The following is a 19,534-nucleotide window of genomic DNA, read 5'->3' as shown; positions in this document are numbered from 1 at the left end:
TCGGCCCTAGAAATAACGCTAGAGAACTAAAACTAACTCTGACAACTAAAGCAGATCTCTTCATCTGATAAGATTACTGTTTGGTTTCAGTGTGTGTCTGTGTGTCCATATTTGCAAATGTGTAGCTGAAGTTCAGAGAAACTCCTCCTTAACAGCAAACATGAGCAGACTCTACCCCTCCTTTTCCTCTTCACTTGCACTCTATTCCTGCATCTGCTCTGGAGTCTTGGAAGGAGCCACTTGAAATCTTTTGGGAAAGGTTTTGTCACCATCTTTGAGCTGAGGAGGACTGGAGCAGCAACGGTCAACCGATGCAGAGAGGAGGAGAGAGAGAGACTCAGGAAGGAAACTACAGGTGAGCCGAGAGAAAGATGAGATGCCAAATAACCCAGAAAACAACTGTTAGACATAGTTGACAGGAAGTTGGAGTCTTGAGAGCATGCTTCTTTAGGCATGAATTGATGTGATTTTTTTTATTAATTGAAATAATGTTTACACTGCACTGACAAAGCTTTCTTGAGAAAGGAAGCGTGCTGTTTCATAAACTGACATCAACATTTTGAACTGTAACTCAAGCGTCATTCACTAAAAGTATCCTGTCGCAGAAAATTCCCAAATCTCATATGCTTACATTGTGCATTTCTGGTGATAATTCCTTCATCTTTTCTAACTGATCTGACTTAGTTTTTTATGTAGTGGAGCTTATATAATCCTCAAACTTGAAAGGTTTTTAAACTTTCTGACAAGGTTTTGTCAAGCCAACATTCACAGTTTGTATCTGAGTTATATAAGCACCTGATTCTTTATATTATTTTAAGTAGCTTTGATCAAAGTGAATGATGAATAAATACAAATATTGGGAAAGCGTACAGAGCTTTCCTCCTGTTTGACTTAAACTTAGGGTTCGAATCCCACAGACCAGTGTGAAGTCACACACATCTGGCACGTAGTTTGCCTACACATCATGTGTTGTGGTAGAGCACTGTAATTGAGAAACTTTTATTTTATTTTTATTTTTTCTAAGCATTGATTCCAAAACACAATGGTGTTCAAAAATGACATTGATATAATTGACATCCTGATTTAAACCAAGTTTTATGTTCTAAACAATTAAAAGAGATGTTATAACAAACTTTTGTGATGTACAATGAATAATAGTAATACGATTAGTTGACAAAGCAGCATTTTTAATTTTAGTTTTATATATATATATATATATATATATATATATATAATTATATAAATATTATATATTACATTCTTTATAACATCTCTTACTATACAATCCATTTAGTGATAAAATCTATTTAGTTTTGAACATTACTCAGGCAGGATCAACTGCCTGAAATAATGAAATTATGTAATATGTTAAAACATGCATTAGTGTGACACCTGACCCAGATTTGCCCCTCAGACTGTTTAATTGGTGAGCGCTGCACTCACTGACCCCTTCACTTACATCCTCTACCACTGTTCTGTACTACATCTGATTTACACATCAGACTCAACATTGCTGTAATGACACAGAAAATGTCTCAAAGTGTTTATGTGTTTAATGCCATGTGATTTGATATATTGTTGAAATGCAGTAACACTCATAGATTTTGTAATTCAAGTTCTTCCAGTTATATGGAATATATGAGTGTTTTATGTGTTTGTGTTTGTACTGTTGTTGTGTGTTTGATGGTTCTCTCAGGGACTCCAGGCTCTTTAGGGAGCTTTTCTAAGTACATAGTGCACATCTTTTATTGGGTCATTTTATGCACAGTGTTTCCTCTTATGTTTTCATTAATTAGTCATCTCACTTTATCTGCAAAATGATGTTCAGATTCATGTACACATTTATTGTGAGAACTATTTGATCCTCATGTTCTATTTGACCCAAGACCATTTACATTCCTCAAAACTATACTGAAATAGATTGATGCTTACAGTATTTAAAACGCCAGTCAAAAGTCTCTTCTGCTCACCAAGGCTGCATTTATTTGATCAAAAATACAGTAAAAACAGTAATATTGTGAAATATAATTTCAATGTAAAATAACTGTTTTGTATGTGAATGCTTTGTAAAATGTCATTTATTTCTGTGACGCAAAACTGAATTTTCAACATCATTACTCCAGTCTTCAGTGTCACATGATCCTTCAGAAATCATTCTAACATGCTGATAAAGAAGATATCCTATTAGTATTTTTATTCAGCAGTGATGTTAAAAGGGGACAGTAAAACGTTTATAATGTTACAAAAGATTTCTATTTCAGATAATGCTGTTCTTTTGAACTTTCTATTCATCAAAGAATCATGAAAAAAAAGGGTTTCTTTCATGGTTTCTACAAAAATTATTCATCAGCACAACTGTTTTCAACATAGCATATCAAGTCAAGTCAAGTCATCTTTATTTATATAGCGCTTTTAACAGTACAGATTCTGTCAAAGCGGCTTTACGGTATCAAACAGGAAAATAGTGAATCAATAATGCAAAAGGACAACAGTAAACACTCAGTTAAAGATTCAAGATTCTTTATTGTCACTATACTAAAAGTACAGCGAAATTAGAGCAATCCGTACAGTGCAATCACACATAATTTAGTGCAAGCTAAACATCTAATTTAATAAGAAATCAAACAGTAACAGGACAACGAACAGTCAGATATTGCAAAGAAATATTGCACAGTAAGCAGAAAGTGCTGCATGATATTGCACACATAATAAAAGAGAGGTAAGTGCAACAGGATATACACACAAACACAAACTGAATAATATAAGATGTAAGCTTATACTAAATAGACACACACAGAGGTATACAGAGGGTGTTGTTGAGATATAAGATGCCCCATCGGCTCTGTGAATTCAGTGATGTCCTCGTCCAGCTCAGTTCAGTTTAATTAATATCTGTGCAATCAAGTCGACGATATCGCTGGAAATTAAGTGTCCCCAACGTAGCAAGCCAGAGGCGACAGCGGCAAGGAACCAAAGCTCCATCTGTGACAGAATGGATAAAAAAAACCTTGGGAGAAACTAGGCTCATAATAAGTAGCAGATCAGCATATTAGACTGATTTCTGAAGGATCATGTGACACTGGAGTAATGATGCTGAAAATTCAGCTTTACATCACAGCAACAAATGCCATTTTATAATATATTCACATAGAAAGTATCAAATTTTTTTTTTTTTTAATCACATAAATGCAGCAGAAGAGACTTCTTTCTAAAACACTGGAAAAAATTTGATTATTTTAAACTTTTGACCAATGCCAGATTTTGTGTTTTTGGTTCTTTATTACAAAATAATAACTGAATCACCATGCACTATGTTTTAAAGAGGGGCAGAAGATTCTTGGATTGGCGGTCAGAAAACACAGAGGTAAACCGGCTGTTTTGGGCTAAAGATGAAAAGGAAGAAGAATTTAGTGGAGGACAGCACCACGCTTATCACCCTCTCGGACCATCCTGAACAAACCTACGGGAGCATGAAGGTACACAACTGCCTGTGTGTGTGTTTAGTAAAGTAAGTGCAAGTTGTTTACAAAAATCATCAGTGGTCACAAAGAGAGGAAGCTAATTAGCAGTTAACAATGCAAGACAAACATGCCAAATTTCCTCACATTTCTCACCCTCCACCGCTCCACCCTAATAGCCCTGATAAGACATGCATTTCAGGCTTTTCACAGAATTTTCTTGTAAAGATTTTCTTGTACGCATGAATGTCAGTTCTTGTGCGTATTGATAATGGAGATGTCTGCACGTTATTCACAGACGTGTGCAGCAGCTCAGGAAAACATGAACGTGTTCAGTGACGGGGTCACCCGGATCGGTGAGTACTGGGACCAGAGACCAGCACATCAACAAAGAGACGTCTGTGTCTATTAAAAAATGAGATTTGCTTAAACACAGAATTCTGAAATCTTAATTTTGTCATTTTGAGAAAGGATTGGTCAAAAAAGGTCTTTTAGGGATTTTTTTCTCTACTAACAATATTTCCTGTATGAGATTCATCTGTATACCAAACTATCAATGTTTGATAAATTGATATTACATAAAAAGTGAATGCATTTGATAAATATGAAGACATCGTTGTGAATGTGTCGTCAGATTTTGTCTTGGTTTGGGAGGAATCTGTGAACCCCCTGAAGTCGGCAGAATCAGATGAAGTATCGTCTGGTTCCTCGCGTGACACTCACAGGAAGTGGAGGACCGAGTTTCTTTCCAGACTCCAGACCGCTGGCCTTCATCAGGAGATGGTATGTAACTTTTACTACATTTTCATGGATATCAAATTCTGTTTAATTCCCATATTTGGGTTGCAGCCGTAGTCCAAATACAATCTGTACTATGTGCAGCCTTGTAAAAAAGAAGTACATTTAGCATACTTTAAAAAGAATATAATATATGCATATTTTAAAAGCATATAATTAAGCACAAACTGAATGAACGGTGTTTAGAAACTTAATTGCAAGTTATTTACAATTAATTGAAAATGTGTCATACTTTACATTTATATTAAATGCAAATAGTTGAACTTTAGTGCTGAAGTCAGACTCAGGTCCATCTTTATATGTAATGATTTCATAATTTCTTCTGTCTTATGGTATGGTTAAAGTGTATGCTGAATGACCTGACAAACATTAATGGTAAACTAAAATATACTTTACTTTCTGTTGAAACTTGTATGGTATGTATTTAAATATATTTGTTATTACACATTTGAAGAAGATGATTTTAGTACTTTTAAAATATATTACCTTTAATAATGTAATATCAAATAACACACTACAGTCAAAATTACTAAAAGTACTTTACATGTGCTTTAATATACTAGTCAACACGTGAAAATCAATGTACTTCTTTAAAGCATGACAAAAGATGTCGTCATGATTTAAAATGTACTTTAATGTCAAAATTTTAATTTTATTACAATGTGCACTTTTTAAAGGTGTACTTAAGTGTGTTAAGAAACTGTCATGAAGTCAATTTATTTAATTAATGTTATCTGCAGTTAAAAAGAATATATATATACATACATACAGTATATATATATACAGTATATATATATATATATATATATATATAAGATTTGAAGTACAGTACAACTAAAAGTGCACATTCAATACGTTTAAGTGCACTTCTTCTTCACAAGGCCAGATATTGGAATATTCCTGTATACATGGCTGTTGTAAGTTTACAGTATTATTTTCTGGGATATTCAAGATGTTGCTATTAGTAACACAGTATGTTCAGTTATTAACAACTAAAACAAATTTAAGATTATTACTAATTAATACTACTCAATCCTAATCTCAATACATTCTGATGAATATTTATGCATGTAAATGTAGTCTATGTAAAATTAACTAAATGTAGAAATTACCGCTTTGAGTTTTCTGAATATTATCTTAAAATATATATTTACATATTTAAAGAAGCATCGGCACTTAAGTGCCCTTTTAAAAAAACAAAATCAGATCTTTTTAGGTGCCCCGAGCCAAACTGTCTGAAAGGACACAGCTGGAGGTAAACTCTGCAGTTGAGAGCCACTGTTCTAATGTAACGCTTTTCTCTTGCTGTGAATGTGTCTCAGAAAGAGGTTGTGCAGGGAAAAACAAAGACTACTTACGTCCTTCTGAGCGCGCCCTGGAATGTTCTGTGTTATTATGCTGAGGAGATCAGTCTTCGAGTGCCGTTACAGGTAAATCATGCCTGATCTTTTATATCACAAAGTAAATTATATACTCAGTATATCTCACTGTCCTCCTCTGTTGGGTGTTTTCAGGTTGTGACAACTCCAATATCAAACTGGTCTGAGAAGATCCTAGAAAAACTGCACATCCCAAACATAATGGCACAAGATGTTCCCAACCTTCCACCGGACTACTACACCTGCCAGTTCCGCAGCAATAAACTAGAGAGGTTCTGATCCAAAAAAAAAAAAAAAAAAAAAGGACAACATCTTTCTCTTTTAGGGTTTTACTGGGCTTTAAATTAACATTAGTCAAATTTCCATCCAAAGTTTCCAAATTAAACTTGGGAAAAATTGGAATATTGCATAAATAATTAGCTATAATCACCATTTACATTCCCATTTTTAAACCTTACGTGTTTAAGAGAGCAAAATCTTCACTTCCTCACTTCCTGGGAAACTGCTGCAAAGTATCAGTAATAAAATAATGAAAATATGCTGCAACAGAGGAAGCATGTGAATTTTTCTTCTTACACAATCCAGGAATTTATTCAGGAAACATGTTTCCAAGTGAATGTGATCCCATCGTAATTTATGTGCATGTTTCCTTAAAAAAAAAAAAATCCACCTCAAATGTATTCTAAGATTTTAAGCACTTCTTGCATTTCAGTCCAATGTTTTTTTATGCAGTACCCCAAAATTTGCATAAAAATATGTGGAGGGAAACTATTGACAGCCCTAGAGTATAAGAATATGCACCTCAACACAATTTAACAAGCTGGTGTTTTGTGAACAAAGGAAGTGTGCTTAAAAACAGTACAACATGTATCCAAACCCTGCGTGCATAAAGAGGATCTGAGACTGTCATGTAACATGCAGTTCATACACTTTAGTGTTTGCAGAGAGTCAGCACCTCCTTAAAGACAAACACACCACACACTCCCAACACACACTTATGCAAAGTGCTTGCTGTGTCAAGTGACCCATATATTTACTCACACACACAAAAGTTTTTTTGTTTGTTTTTTTTGGTTAAATAAAAAGTAATATTATTGGTTAAAATATGACTAATATAATGTAGTGCCATTTTCAACACAACCAGCAAGTTTGCCCTTATAAAGGATTTTTTTTTTTTTTTTTTCAAAAAGTTAGTGTAATTGTTTTGTGAAGAGTCTCTTGTGTAAATATCACTTGTGAACTGAATATTTTTACTGTGCATTTCGAATCAAGCTTTTGCATGCATATACACTGTTATAAAGAGTGTGCAAAGAGAGTGTTTAATAGAATACATTATCTTGTTTAACTCTGCTTTTAGGTTTCTTGGTCATGAAGACAAGGATACTTTTTTCAAGACCACCCAGAGGCACCAGATAGTGAGTTTTGAGGATTTTTTCCCCTGAAATTTGAGGCGCACTAAGAATTTTTTTCTTTTGCTAAGTGATACGACAAGTCTTGAGCTTTATACTGTTGCTGTGGATGCAGCATTGCTGCGAAGTTAGCACTACCAAATCCACTGTAGAAACATTCCCAAGCATATTTGCATATTTGTCACCCATGATTCATTTATTTCACACATTGGTAGTATTTCACAGATTTTCTGCAAGGACAACCATGATGCATAGCACAGATCAGCTTTGTAGGCACTGACATGAAAAAAAAAGCACTATTCATTTTTTTACATGTACAAAAAAATGCTTAGTGCAGTTTTAATATCTGTACAATGGACACAATTATTTTTCTTTCTCTGTTAAGCTGTTCACACTGATCTGTCTGTTTTCTGGAACTTCCTTGTTGTAAAGCTGTATGAGATATTAGCCAGGACTCCATATGGATCGTTGAAGAGAGGGGAGGTTGGCATTGGCAGGCTGGTTAGTGAGCATGTTCTCACGGCTGCTTTTCCTTTACATGAGGTACTATAAGAGTTTTCTACATAATGTCTGAACATTACCTTAACAAACACACCAATTACGCTTGTTTCTCTCTTTGTTTACAGTAATTAAAGCCAGCATGAAATCAAACTGACCTCTCTTTATGCATGTTCTTTCATTCTTAATGCATGTTCTGCCTTATTTCACAAAAAAAAAACGTTGTGTTTACAATCTTTCCATAATCTATGCAAGCACTATTTCATGTTGATTTTGAACAGCTGATGATTTGTGTTCTTTTCATTAGGGTCCATTTGAGATGCCGAAGACTCCTGTAGATCCACAGTCTCTCAACATGAGACAGATCCTGCATCACTACTGGGCTCGTTGGGCTTGCTGGAGGAAGTACCAACCTCTGGATCACATTCGTGAATACTTTGGCGAGAAGATAGCACTCTACTTTGCATGGTTGGGTATGACAGGACCTACATTCACCAAGACATAAACAAATGTAAACGTTTTATCTTGTACCTACACTCTAAAAAATGCTGGGTTAAATGGACAAATCCAGCAACAGGGTGTTTTTTTAAAGTTATTTTTTGAGCTTTTAATTTTTTTTATTTAGATAAGACAGTAGAGTGACGACAGGAAAGCATTGTGTGGAGAGAGGGGAGCAGGATCAGCAAAGAACCTTGAGACGGGAATCAAACTCGGGTTGCCATGAGCGCAGCTGCGCTGTATGTTGATGCACTAACCACGAGGCCATTGGTGCCACAACTGTCGGGTTGTTGGGTTGGGTTGGGTTAAACATTTCACCCAACCGCTGCGTCAAAATAACTCAATAGCTGGGTTTGTCCATATTTTACCCAGCGCTGGGTTGCATATTTAACCCAGCATTTTTTTAGACTGTATTATATATTTTTTTGTTATTATATTATTTTACAATGTTTTTATCTGCTATTATTACTAATATTATTACTGCTATTATTACTATTACAGCAGTCAACATTTGAAGTGGATCAAAACCTTTCATCAAAGTTGTCCTAAAACCAAAACAAAACCCGTTCTTGTCTTAGGACAACTTTTTTGATCCGCTTCAAATGTTAACTTCTGTATTTATTTCTTGTTATAATACATAGTTTATCATAAGTAGATTTTATAATAGTGTTCCATTAGTTAACTACATTAGTTATATTGAACTAAGGATGAAATACGTCTTAAGCATTTTTTTATTCTTAATAAATGTTCATTTCAACATTACTAATACATAATTAAAATAAAAAAGTTCTATCTGTTAATATTATTTAATGGATTTGAGCTATCATGAAACAACAATGAACAGTTGTGTTTTCATTAACTCTTATTAACATTAACAAAGATGAATAACTGCTGTAACAAATGTGTTGCTCATTATTAGTTCATGTTAGTTGATGCAAAGTGTTAGTATTAATGCTAAAAATAGGAAGGATTAATAATAAGACAAAATTAAATAAAATATAAAATAAAACATAAAATAAAAAATAGTAAAGTAAAAATGTAACAAATTTTGTTAACTAAAACACTCTACAGTTTTCATCATAACAGGCTATGGCTAACTTTCTGTCCTTATTTCTCTTGTCTGTAGGTTTCTACACAGGCTGGTTATTACCAGCAGCAGTAGTAGGCTTTATAATATTTCTGTTTGGTATCTGGCTGATGGTAACTGATGTGGCAGCGTAAGTATTATCACAGAATTGTTAATAACATTAATAATGTCGATGACCTAGCACTGATCCTGACCCTTGACCCCACAGAGAAGAGCTGTGCACCAGTGGAGACGCCTTTGTCATGTGTCCGCTATGCAACATCTGCAGCTACTGGAACCTCTCCAGCATCTGCTATACTTATAAGGTGACATTCCTAGAAGTTATCAAATTATGTATAGCATTTTTAATAAGCTAAAAATGACTTTTTCTGTGAACTAGCTATAACATTTTGTTCTTAAAATACTTGTTCATAAATTTGCGATAGGCAGGCTTGCTATTTGACAACGGAGGAACTGTGTTCTTCAGTATATTCATGTCTCTGTGGGCCGTCACCTTCCTGGAGTACTGGAAACGCACAAGCTCCATACTCTCCCACCGATGGGACTGCTCTGAATTTGAAGAAATAGAGGTGATTAAATTAGTTACAGAGTGTCTTAACCTTTAATATTTACTAGTCCTCAAACTCGCCAATACTTTACCTCTTTTGCTTTCCATAATATTTTCATTCTGACGTTAGGAGAGGCCAAGACCAGAATTCACAGCACTGGCGCCCATGACAGTTCGTAATCCTGTCACTGGGGCAGAAGAGCCCTATTTCCCAGAGACTCAACGACTGAGTCGTACTCTAACTGGTAACATGGTTGTCATTCTAATGGTTAGTCAATGGATTTCCATCTCACAACTGTTAAGAAATCTTCAGTCATCCCAAAAATTCAAAATCATTATCATCATGATTCAAATTTATTCTTTGTGCTTACAGATTGCCATTGTTTTGATATTCCTAATAGCCATTATCCTGTATCGGACCATCCTAAGCATCATTATCTACAGATCGCAGAATGCCTTCTTCATATTTTCAGTAAGTTTCGTTCCATTTCTTTTGATACCTGAAATTATGTACATAGTGACTAAAGGTTATGAAGTGACTGTTGCTCAGACATCTTTTAGATTACATAATTTAGATCATTTGCATATACATTTATATGGGCATTTACATTAGCTAACACTTCTATTCAAAGTAACTTGAAGAGCCTTGTGAAAAAGAAGTACACATTTAATAAGAGGACTCATTATGAAAACAATATACTTAATAAAGAAGTCGTGGCCTAATGTTTAGAGAGTTGGACTCATAACCCAAAGGTTGCGAGTTTGAGTCTCAGGTCTGGCAGGGATTGTAGGTGGGGGGAGTGAATGTACAGCGCTCTCTTCCACCTTCAATACCACGACTGAAGTGCCCTTGAGCAAGGCACCGAACCCCCAACTGCTCCCCAGGCGCCGCAGCATAAATGGTTGCCCACTGCTCCGGGTGTGTGTTCACGGTGTGTGTGTGTGTTCACTCCTGTGTGTGTGCAATTAGGATGGGTTAAATACAGAGCACTAATTCCGAGTATGGGTTACCATACTTGGCCACATGTCACGTCACTTTCACACTTTTTTAAAAATGAAAAACTGGACTTCAAAGTGCTTTTTTTTAACTTGCGTAAGTAGGACTTACTGTAAGTACATCTTCATATATAAATTCACAATTACTTTTATTAAAATATGGTGAAAGTATATTGAACTAAAATATACTTTAACATCATTGCCATTGAAACTTGTGTGCCGTGTTTAAATACATTTGAATTACAAATTTATACTAAAGAAGCTGCAATTTAGTACATTTAAAATGTATTAACTTTAAATGTCATATCAAATAACACACTACAATTAAAATTATAATAAGTATAAGTATAATAAGTACTTTACATGTGCTTTAGCATGTTAATCAACACATCAAAATAAGTGTATTTCTTTAATGAATGACAAAATATTTGTACAATATGTGAACAAATGAATTAAAAAGTATTTTGATATTAAAGTTGACATTATTATTATAAAGTGCATTTTTAAAAGTGGACTTAAGTTTGTTAGATTTTGACACGCATCTTACAGGTGCACTCTAGACGCCATCATCAGTGATGTAACCTGGGGTCATCAGGTGTTTCGGGTCTTTCAACATCATACACCCCTGTACACTTGTAGCTTGTGTGGTCCACGGATTGCCACTTTTGATTCCCAAGAGCTTGAGGGCCCTGCAGAGCGACTGGCCGGCAAACCTTCGGCAGCCAACCTCGATAGGAAGGCAGCGGGTATTCCATCTTCTGCTATGCCATTCACCTGCCAACTTCTCATACTTGGTCCTCTTTCGTTCAAATGCCTCTTCCATCCGGTCTTCCCAGGCCACAGTCAATTCCAGTAGAACCACCTGCCTTGATGCTTCTGAAAAGAAGACCATGTCAGGCCTAAGCGTGGTTGTGGCAATGGTTTCTGGGAATTTGAGCTGCCTTGCCAGGTAATCCTTTATCTGCCAGTCTGGAGCTGTTGCCAGAAGTCCCCCCGCCGAGTTCCTGCTCCATTGTGGTTTCTCTCCAGCCTTGACAAATGTGATTGAGCACTGTGCTGGCTGCTGGTGCTTGCTGAGAGAGATCCCTGTGCTGAGGGTTCCTGCAATGACCCTTAGTACTAGCCGTGGTGCAACCAATAACATCTCTCTCCCAGGGCTTTAGGGCAGCAGCATAATATGTGTTCCAGGGATCTTTCTTTTTGCCATAGTAAGCATGCAGGGGGTGTCTTTCAGGCCCCAGGAGATGAGGTTAGTTGGGCTGGGGAGGACATCGTAGACTGATTGGATAAGGAACTGGATCAGGTGTGGCTTCACTTTCCACAACTCAGCCCACACAATCTTTCGATCCATTACCTGTTCCCATTGAGTCCATGCCCTTTGTTTTCGCATCCCCACCATCCTGCCGATGTGTCTTTCCTCCACCACTGCTTGGATTTCTTCTTGGGCCTGTCCTTTCCCCGGGCCTTGTCATATCAAGGTTTATGGTTACAGCAAAGCCTTGCATGTCCTAATGCCACTGTTGCCGGTTCACTGCCTCCTAGGCCCTCCACTTCCTACCCGTCCTCACCTCTATACAAGCTGAAGAAGTTTTGGTGTCAGTGGATTCTCTGTACATCACCTCTCTCGCTCGGGAAACTATGAACTCCACCAGGCTACTGAAGGGGAGTTGTAGCTTGTTCTTACTCCCGTACAAGGCTATGCTGCCAGGGAAACCCATGTCTGTCCAGCAGCCTCCCCCCGCTATCTTATCGTATTCACCACCAGGTGATGATCAGTTGACAGCTCCGCTCTTCTCTTTGTTTCTCATTCAAAATTAGCCAGATTAGCCAACTAGCTTGGACTAGCTAGAATTCACCTAGTATGATTGAAAAATTGTCGCTATTTGCTAACACTTAAAGTTGATGTAAAATAATTTGATTAGATCAGATATTCCAGCACAATTTTTACATAATAGTTTGCTTACTAAGAGAGCTTTTTCACCCCATAGGCTGGAAGGATAGCTAGCCTTACTGGTTCTATGCTAAATTTGCTGGTTATTCTGATGTTGTCAAAGCTCTACACTTACCTGGCCCAAATTCTGACACGATGGGGTAAGCTATTTCATATTTATACATATTATTTAGGTATTTCTTTACACAACAACAAAGTATTATCCACTTCCTTCTATTAGAAATGCACCGCACCCAGACCAAATATGAGGACGCGTACATCCTCAAGGTCTTCATCTTCCAGTTTGTCAACTTCTACTCATCTCCTGTTTATATTGCGTTTTTCAAGGGCAGGTGGGTAGCTATGAAGTATGAATAAATGAATATGTATGAAGATTCAATATTCTAATATTTGATCTGTTCTACAGGTTTGTTGGATACCCTGGAAACTATAACACACTCCTAGGAATCCGAAATGAGGATGTAAGTGTTTACATGGTTGGAAAGCCACACTTCTACCTTTTCACATGTTGGAATAAAACACAATGTACACTGTCAGCCATATCTAAATACGCAATTTTGCAATATTTTCCCCACAATCATAAAATGTGACAAAATATGCAGATTCTGGAATATAAATAACTCTTAATAACTTGGTTCTGTCCTTGTTTTATGCAGTGTGGTGCCTCGGGATGTCTCATTGAACTAGCTCAAGAGCTGTTAGTCATCATGGTAGGCAAACAGGTCATCAGCAACATCCAGGAATTTGTCTTGCCGTAGGTCTTTATGTTCAATGCATCTTCTTTAAGAGCTTGTCTACTCGTTATATAGAATGAGGGCCAAGATTTACCCCTCTCTTTCAAACAGTAAATTAAAGACGTGGTGGCACAGGAGGAAGCTGAAGCCAGCTCCCAGTCAGGAGGTGATAGATGAACCAGACAGCAAGTCAGAGCTCAGCCCATGGGAAGCAAACTATCAGCTGCTGGTGTGTGAGGGGCTGTTCGATGAGTATCTGGAAATGGGTGAGTCCTTATGTATCTTGTATCTTATTTAGACTGAATTTTAGATGTACAAATTTGTATGTACATACAAATAATAATGTTATTATATTATATATGTTAAAATAGCAGTTTTCTATTTGGATATATTTTAAAATGTAATTTATTCCTGTGCTGCAAAGCTGATTTTTCAGCATCATTACTGCAGTTTTCAGTGTCACATGATTTTATATATATATATATATACACACACAGTTGTGCTCACAAGATTTCATACTCCTTGAAGAATATACAAATATGTTAATAATTTTAACTAAATAAGATGGATCATGAAAATTGCATGTTATAGTTATTTATTACTCTCCTGAATAAGCTATTTCACATAACAGATGTTTATATATGCTCCACAAGACAAAATAATAACTAAATTCATAAAAAAATGACCCCGCTCAAAAGTTTACATACCCTTGAATATTAATAATCTGTGTTGTTTCCTGGATGATCCACAATTTTCTGTGTTGTGATAGTTGTTCACGAGTCCCTTGTTGATCCTGAGCAGTTCAACTGGTTTTCCAGCATCTTCTGCATATTTGAACCCTTTCCAGCAGTGACTGTATTATTTTGAGATCCATCTTTTCACACTGAGGGCAATTGAGGGACTCATACACAGCTATTACGAAAGGTGGAAACATTTACTCAAGAAGGCAACACAATGCATTAAGAGCCAGAGGGTGTAAACTTTTGAACAGAATGATGATGTGTAAATTTTTCTTATTTTGTTTAAAGATCATATTTTTTTCTATTTGGTACTGCACTTAAGAATCTACATTAATACTTAAATGTTTCCCAGAAGACAAAATAAGTACAATTTACCCTAATCATCCAATTCAAAAAGTTTACACACCCCAGCTCTTAATGCATTGTGTTGCCTTCTTGAGCATCAGTAAATGTTTCCACCTTATATAATAGTTATGTATGAGTCCCCCAATTGTCCTCCATCTGAAAAGATGGATCTCAAAATCATACAATCACTGTTGGAAAGGCCTCAAATATGCAGAAAATCTTGGAAAACCAAAGAATGTGTTGGAGCTGCAGGATTTTTCTGAAGAACTGCTCAGGACCAATGAGGGACCCATGAATAGCTTATTCAGGACAGTATTAAATAAAAAATAACATGCAATTTTCATGATCCGTCTTATTTTGTTAAAATTTTTAACATTATTTTGCATATTCTGCAAGGGGCATGTAAATTTATGAGCACAACTGTATATATATATATATATATATATATATATATAATTTTTTTTAAGCTACAATTTTGGTGGCTTTCAAATTCAATGCCATTGCCGTTCAGCTCAGATCAAAGGCTGATTTTGAAACTCTTTATCTTGTCAGTTTTGCAGTTTGGCTTCATCACGATCTTTGTAGCAGCCTGTCCCTTGGCTCCATTGTTTGCCTTGATAAATAACTGGGTGGAGGTGCGTCTCGATGCCCAGAAGTTTGTGTGTGAGTACCGCAGGCCCGTTGTGGAAAGAGCACAAGACATTGGCATCTGGCTGATAATCCTAAAGTTCATCTCCTACCTGGCTGTCATCAGCAATGTAAGTGTCTTCATCATTTATAGCGATCAATCGGGACCAAGCACAAATAGAGACTAGAACTGTGAAAAGTTGTACAATTTGGCACAGTGATTAAAGTGCCTCTTCACCTCTCTAGTGCCTCCAGCAGTATATTCGATACTTTCATGGATTTACCTTAAGCTAAAAATGTTTAACTGGCCACTGGTCAAGAAAGAAAGCCATTTTGAATTTTGGCACAATTAATTTAATCTCAAAACCGAGTTGGGATTATCTTGAGACATTTCATAAAATATCACATAGTTCTCATGTAATGTTTTAACAATTTTGATGGTGATGAAAAGATGCAGTACAGAAAATAAGACTGTAGTTTCACAACACTTTGAGTTTAAAATGTATTCCACTACAGATTACAGAATACATGCTGTAAAATGGACATATTTAATATAACATAACATAACATAACATAACATAACATAACATAACATAACATAACATAACATATTTCCTTAGATTACTCAAGGGGTAATTACTCAAGGAGTAACATATGAAATACTTTTATATGTTACTCCAAAACTGGTGGATTTTTTGTTAACAAGTATAACAGGGTTTCAGTGGGTCTTAAAAAAGCCTTAAAAAGTCTTAATTCTCCCTTCTACAAATTAAGGCCTTATAAATGTCTTAAATCAGAGCAGAAAGTCTCAAATTCATAGTCATGGCGTTAAATGCTTTACAAAAAATATTAAAATAAATTAATAATAATGATAATAAATTGTGTATTCGTGTGTTGTTTTCCAGTACAAATTTCTAAACATCATTAAATTAAGATTCATTTACTACAAATTTAACTCCTTTTTTTTTCTTCTGAGAAATCCAACAAAATTAACTGAGTTTATGCTTAAAACAAAAACAATGATGGGGTATGAAAACTTATTTTCCCTTAGAATTAACCTGATTTTAATTTTTAATTTTAATTTTTTTTTTTCTGAGCCCATTGGCAAATATTTGTTCTTGTTTTAATAAACTCATTACATTTTTTCAGCTGTTTCTCAGAAATCAAGATAAATGTATCTTGATTTGAAGAATCTTTACACATTTCCACTGGAAAACAAGACAAAAATACTGAGAAAGAAAATCACTTTGTTAATTTTATATTCTAGAGATGAGGTATTAAATTCATTTGAAAGACTAGATATTTATTTTGCAGAACCATCAGTGTCCTTTTAATAATGGCTCAAATTGAGATCAGTGCAAAATCGCTGTGTGCATCGCTGACATAGAATGATGCACTTCAGTAATCTAAAATTGTATGATATATTATATTAAATCAAACAAATGACAGTAATCCATTCAAAGCAATCCATTCGATAATTGAAACTGAACAATTTGAACTGTACTCCTATGTCACTCCTCAACCCTGCTGTGCATCTTTGGCACATTTCTGAGCTCAGTCTTACAGTGTGTGTGTGTGTGTGTGCCAGTGCTCTGCTTGGCCCTGCTATCACTGTTAGTCTGATCAACACTGAATTGTGAGCTTATTTACAGCTTTTGATGTCCAAACATTTCAGTCCAAAATGAAGTTAATTAGACAGGCCGCATATCTTGTTTGACGCCTTCTACTTTTGCCAGGCTTTCCTGATTTCCTTCACGTCTGATTTCCTGCCACGGCTCTTCTATCGCTACACTACAGGCAGCATGAGAGGATACGTCAACTTCACCCTTTCAGTGGCCCCTGCAAACTTCACCCAAAGCCACATGACATGCAGGTGAAGATCAAACTCTCCATTAATGTTTATAATATAATGCACTACCATTCCATAGTTTGGAGGTTAGTAAGATTGTTTCACATTTTGAAAGAAGTCTCTTCTGCTTACTAAGACTGAATTAATTTAATAAAAATACAGTTACAGTAATATTGTGATATGTTTAAAACAACGGTTTCCTATGTGAATATCTGTTCAAGTGTAATTTATTCCTGTGATGCGCAGCTGTATTTTCAGCATCATTACTGCAGTCTTCAGTGTCACATGATCTTCAGAAATCATTCTAATATGCTGATTTGCTGCTCAAGAAACTTTTCTGATTATTGATTATTATCAATGTTGAAAACAATTGTGCTGATTTTTTGTGGAAACCGTTATACATTATTTTCATAATTATTTGATGAATAGAAAGTTCGAGAGAACAGCATTTATTTGAAATAGAATAGAGATTGAAATAGAGATTTTTGTAACAATGTACAGTTTTTCCTGTCACCTTTGATCAATTTAATGCCAAATAAAAGTATTAATTTCTTTACAAAAGGAAAAAATAAATAAAAATCTTACTGAGCTGAAAAATCTTACTCTGAATCATAATGTATATTTTTAGTAGTGTTTTATCAAATTAAATGTGCATACAAAGATGTACCACTCTATAAAACATCTAGAAATCACACCATTAAATAGCAGAAGTAGTTCCTAGTGCTGAGAGATGTAATGTTAGTAATGACAAAGAGGCTGATTACGTATGAGTATGTATTTTTTTTATTTTCAGATATCGAGGCCTCAGAGATGATAAAGGACAGCCCACACAAGATTACTATCATTTGCTGGCCATTCGACTGAGTTTCGTCATTATATTTGAGGTGCACAGTCTAGTATTAGTTTTGCCAAACATCCTTTTATAATATAAAATATAATATACAAATAAATTAATAATAATAAATTGTGTATTAGTTTTGCCAAACATCCTTTTACAATTTTTGCATGTACATTTGTTCTGAAAATGGGCCCATGATGTTACTTCCTAAAACATTTAGTAGTAATCTTATTTAATTATGAAATTACTACTAAAAGTAATATACATTTTATGTACTGTATAAATGTTTTTTTGGTTTTTAGTATATAGTGCCTTACGATAGATCTGATGTAGATGATTATAAAATGAAGACAGAACACAATTTTAAACTTTAATAATGTTGTTTTTCCCCCAGCATGTTGTTCTCCTGATTGGGCGTATTATTGACTGGTTGGTGCCAGATATTCCTGAAGAGGTGGAAATTAAGATCAAACGAGAGCATTACATGGCCAAAGAGGCACTGGCTGAGAATCAGGTGAGTTTTAGACTATTATAGATGGATGCAATTGTTATGAAAAATATATATTCGAATTAATAATAATAATAATAATAACCTATTATTATTATAATCTAATAATTAAAGCATTTTTAAAGCCAGTGTTTTTCTCAGTTTTCTTACATATTTCCCCTCATGTCGTTCTTCAGTCTTTGAGTAGAACTGTCCTGGAGGAGATGGAGAGGCAAATCTCTGAGCTGCGACACAAAGGAAGAACACAGAGTCCTATGAACAATATCTCATCTCCCTCCAGTCCATCTCCTGAACATGAAGACAAACATACAGTCTGACACGCCGATATCTGACGCTTTTTATGTACCGAGCTGGTGATACTCTATATAGATGTTTTTTGTAAACTGAACTCTAAAGGCATTATAAAATAATGGTTCAGAGACCTACCCTGCATCCTAATTTTAATGCTGTCTTAAATTACACAAGAATCAATCACTGTGTCTCACATTATGATATGTTGAAAATAGTATGCTGAACACACTTGGGTTATATATGTATATATATACAATATTAAAAAGTGACCAAATGGAAATGTCCCATCCATATACGTCCTCTTCAAGTGCACAGCGTAAGTGAACTGAGACGCGGTCTTTCACATAACAGTAGTTCCCTCTGCTGGTCAAAGGATTGTACATGATTAAAGGCGGCCGGATTATGTCATTTACTTGTTGTTGTTTTTAAAATGTTTAACTATTGATGATATACAGTTTGGAGAAAAAAAAGAGGGTCAAACAGGTTACCTTAAGTTATAATTCAAAGGACTGTAACCCATTGTAGCGTTGCAAATATTGTTCCATGCATTCTTAAATGATCATGACTTTTAAGCAAGTTAAATATAAGAAATAAAAGTAATAAACAATGTTTACGTCGTATTGTAGACCAAAATGTTAATAGAGTGACAACAGAAAGACTGATTGAAGTAATCAGCTCAGTCACCTTTCCTGGTTATTGTTTATTTAAACTTCAGTAGTTTCCCGCGTTCAGTGTATGAATGATCAACTTTAACAACTAGACTAGAGGTCATTTTCTTTCATCTCAAATATGTGAGCCTGGACCACAAAACCAGTCTTAAGTCGCTGGGATATATTTGTAGCAATAGCCAAAAATACATTGTATGGGTCAAAATGATTGATTTTTCTTTTATGCCAAAAATCATTAGGATATTAAATAAAGATCATGTTCCATGAAGACATTTTGTAAATTTCTTACCGTAAATATATTAAAACGTAATTT

At 35.3% G+C, this 19,534-nt stretch overlaps 1 protein-coding gene across 1 annotated transcript; it reads left to right on the top strand.

Annotated features, from left to right (window-relative positions):
- The first annotated feature begins 215 nt into the window (after positions 1-215).
- On the top strand, positions 216-19,414 carry ano7 (anoctamin 7). Its single transcript, XM_058799015.1, has 24 exons — positions 216-355; positions 3,323-3,476; positions 3,757-3,814; positions 4,093-4,241; positions 5,579-5,686; positions 5,771-5,907; positions 6,993-7,050; positions 7,477-7,587; positions 7,850-8,015; positions 9,167-9,257; positions 9,336-9,432; positions 9,553-9,696; positions 9,805-9,942; positions 10,048-10,146; positions 12,659-12,761; positions 12,842-12,953; positions 13,028-13,082; positions 13,278-13,375; positions 13,467-13,621; positions 14,993-15,198; positions 16,804-16,940; positions 17,710-17,800; positions 18,149-18,268; positions 18,439-19,414. The coding sequence occupies exons 2-24, from the start codon at positions 3,390-3,392 to the stop codon at positions 18,577-18,579; spliced, it is 2,661 nt and encodes an 886-aa protein (XP_058654998.1). The 5' UTR covers positions 216-355; positions 3,323-3,389; the 3' UTR covers positions 18,580-19,414.
- The last annotated feature ends 120 nt before the right edge of the window (positions 19,415-19,534 follow it).

The sequence above is a fragment of the Onychostoma macrolepis genome, chromosome 15 (assembly GCF_012432095.1).
Source record: "Onychostoma macrolepis isolate SWU-2019 chromosome 15, ASM1243209v1, whole genome shotgun sequence".
Lineage (NCBI taxonomy): Eukaryota > Metazoa > Chordata > Actinopteri > Cypriniformes > Cyprinidae > Onychostoma > Onychostoma macrolepis.
This window is presented reverse-complemented; position numbering and strand designations above follow the sequence as displayed.